The sequence below is a fragment of the Macrobrachium nipponense genome, chromosome 1 (genome assembly GCF_015104395.2).
Source record: "Macrobrachium nipponense isolate FS-2020 chromosome 1, ASM1510439v2, whole genome shotgun sequence".
In the NCBI taxonomy this organism is placed as follows: domain Eukaryota; kingdom Metazoa; phylum Arthropoda; class Malacostraca; order Decapoda; family Palaemonidae; genus Macrobrachium; species Macrobrachium nipponense.
The window spans coordinates 47,100,513-47,102,169 of record NC_087200.1 but is presented as its reverse complement, the minus strand read 5'-3'; the positions used below and the strand labels follow the sequence as shown (position 1 = coordinate 47,102,169).

Here is a 1,657-nt window from a genome sequence, read left to right as displayed (position 1 = left end):
CCAAATTTTGCCTTGAGACCCGAGCTGGTTGTCCCGAGATTCCGAGTTGGTTCGGGGACGCCACCGCTAGGTTGGCGTTCGCGGGCAGCATCAGCTGGGAGCATCCCACGAGCTCACTCGCACGTGTGGCCGACAGATTTAAGTTGTGTTTGTGAGCTGTAACTCGTGTTTCGCTGTTTTTTCACGAATTAGTGAGCTTTTTACCTACCATCATGGGGCCAAAGAAAGTACGTGCAAAGGAGAGTGGCGAAAAGAAGAAGAGAATGCTGCCGATAGAGGTTAAAGCGAGAAAATAATAGAAAAACATGAGCGTGGTGTACGAGTGATGGAACTGGCCCGGGTGTATGAGCGTAGCACATCGACCATTGTACCATCCTAAAGCAAAAGGATGCCATCAAAAAGTGCAAAAACAGCTAAAGGAACTACAATTCTGTCGCAATTAAGGACAAATGTCCATGAAGAAATGGAGAAGCTGCTCTTGTATGGTTGAAAGAGAAGGAACTAGCGGGAGATACAGTGACGGAGAGTATAATTGCGAAAAGGCTCGCGTTATTTACGCAGATTTGAAAAAGGAAGAGGCATCAACTTCAGAAGGGGGGAGCAGAAGACACGTTTAAGGCAAGTCGTTGGTGGTTCGATAATTTTAAGAAGAGAAGTGGCATTCATTCGGTGGTGAGGCATGGTGAAGCTGCGAGTGCCGATGTAAAGGGAGCTGAAAGGTACATCGTCGAGTTCGCTGAGCTATTGAGGAGGAAGGCTACATCCCGCAACAAGTCTTTAACTGCGATGAGACGGGATTATTTTGGAAAAAAATGCCACGGAGGACATACATCACCGAAGAGGAGGACGAAGATGCCAGGCCATAAACCCATGAAGGACCGTCTGACCCTTGCATTGTGTGCAAATGCTAGTGGTGACTGTAAAGTAAAGCCACTGCTAGTCTACCATTCTGAAAATCCTCGAGCGTTCAAGTCACACAAAATTCTGAAAGAAAAAACTGCACGTAATGTGGCGCGCGAATGCAACATGGGCATGGGTTACGCGGCAGTTTTCTTTACAGATTGGGTAAACCTCGTCTTCGGTCCTTCAGTGAAGGAATATCTTCAAAAGAATAACCTCCCACTGAAAGCCTTATTAATTTTGGATAATGCTCCGGCCCACCCACCTGGTCTTCAAGATGACATTCTCGAGGAGTTCCAGTTTGTGAAAGTCCTCTACCTCCCACCCAACACGACTTCCATCCTGCAACCAATGGATCAGCAGGTCATTGCAAATTTTAAAAAGCTTTCACAAAGCACTTGTTCCGCCGATGCTTTGAGGTGACAGAGAACACCAAGCTTACCCTTCGAGAGTTTTGGAAAGAGCATTACAATTGTCGTATGTTTACGTATCATTGACTCGGCATGGCAAGAGGTAACGAGACGAACCCCTTGAACTCGGCGTGGAAAAAAGCTATGGCCTGATGCTGTTTCAGAGAGGGACTTCGAAGGGTTCGTTACCCCAAGCAACGGTGGAGGAGATTGTGTCCCTCGGAAAGGTCGATGGGTCTGGAGGTAGATGAGGGCGACGTCAACGAACTCGTCGAGGAACATGAGGAGGAACTCTCAATTGAGGAGTTGAAGGAGCTGCAGGTGATGCAACATACGAAGGCCTTGCA

At 47.7% G+C, this 1,657-nt stretch overlaps 1 protein-coding gene across 1 annotated transcript; it reads left to right on the top strand.

Annotated features, from left to right (window-relative positions):
- The first annotated feature begins 212 nt into the window (after positions 1–212).
- LOC135218771 (tigger transposable element-derived protein 1-like) lies at positions 213–1,323 on the top strand. The gene is made up of 2 exons (XM_064255221.1): positions 213–278; positions 592–1,323. The coding sequence occupies exons 1-2, from the start codon at positions 213–215 to the stop codon at positions 1,321–1,323; spliced, it is 798 nt and encodes a 265-aa protein (XP_064111291.1).
- The last annotated feature ends 334 nt before the right edge of the window (positions 1,324–1,657 follow it).

What these genes read in the sequence shown, in the direction of transcription:
- LOC135218771 (XM_064255221.1), top strand. Translation starts at nt 213, where the DNA reads ATGGGGCCAAAGAAAGTACGTGCAAAGGAGAGTGGCGAAAAGAAGAAG. An exon ending in AGAGAATGCTGCCGATAGAG is followed by an intron (nt 279 to 591) that starts GTTAAAGCGAGA and finishes CATCAACTTCAG; the next exon opens with AAGGGGGGAGCAGAAGACAC.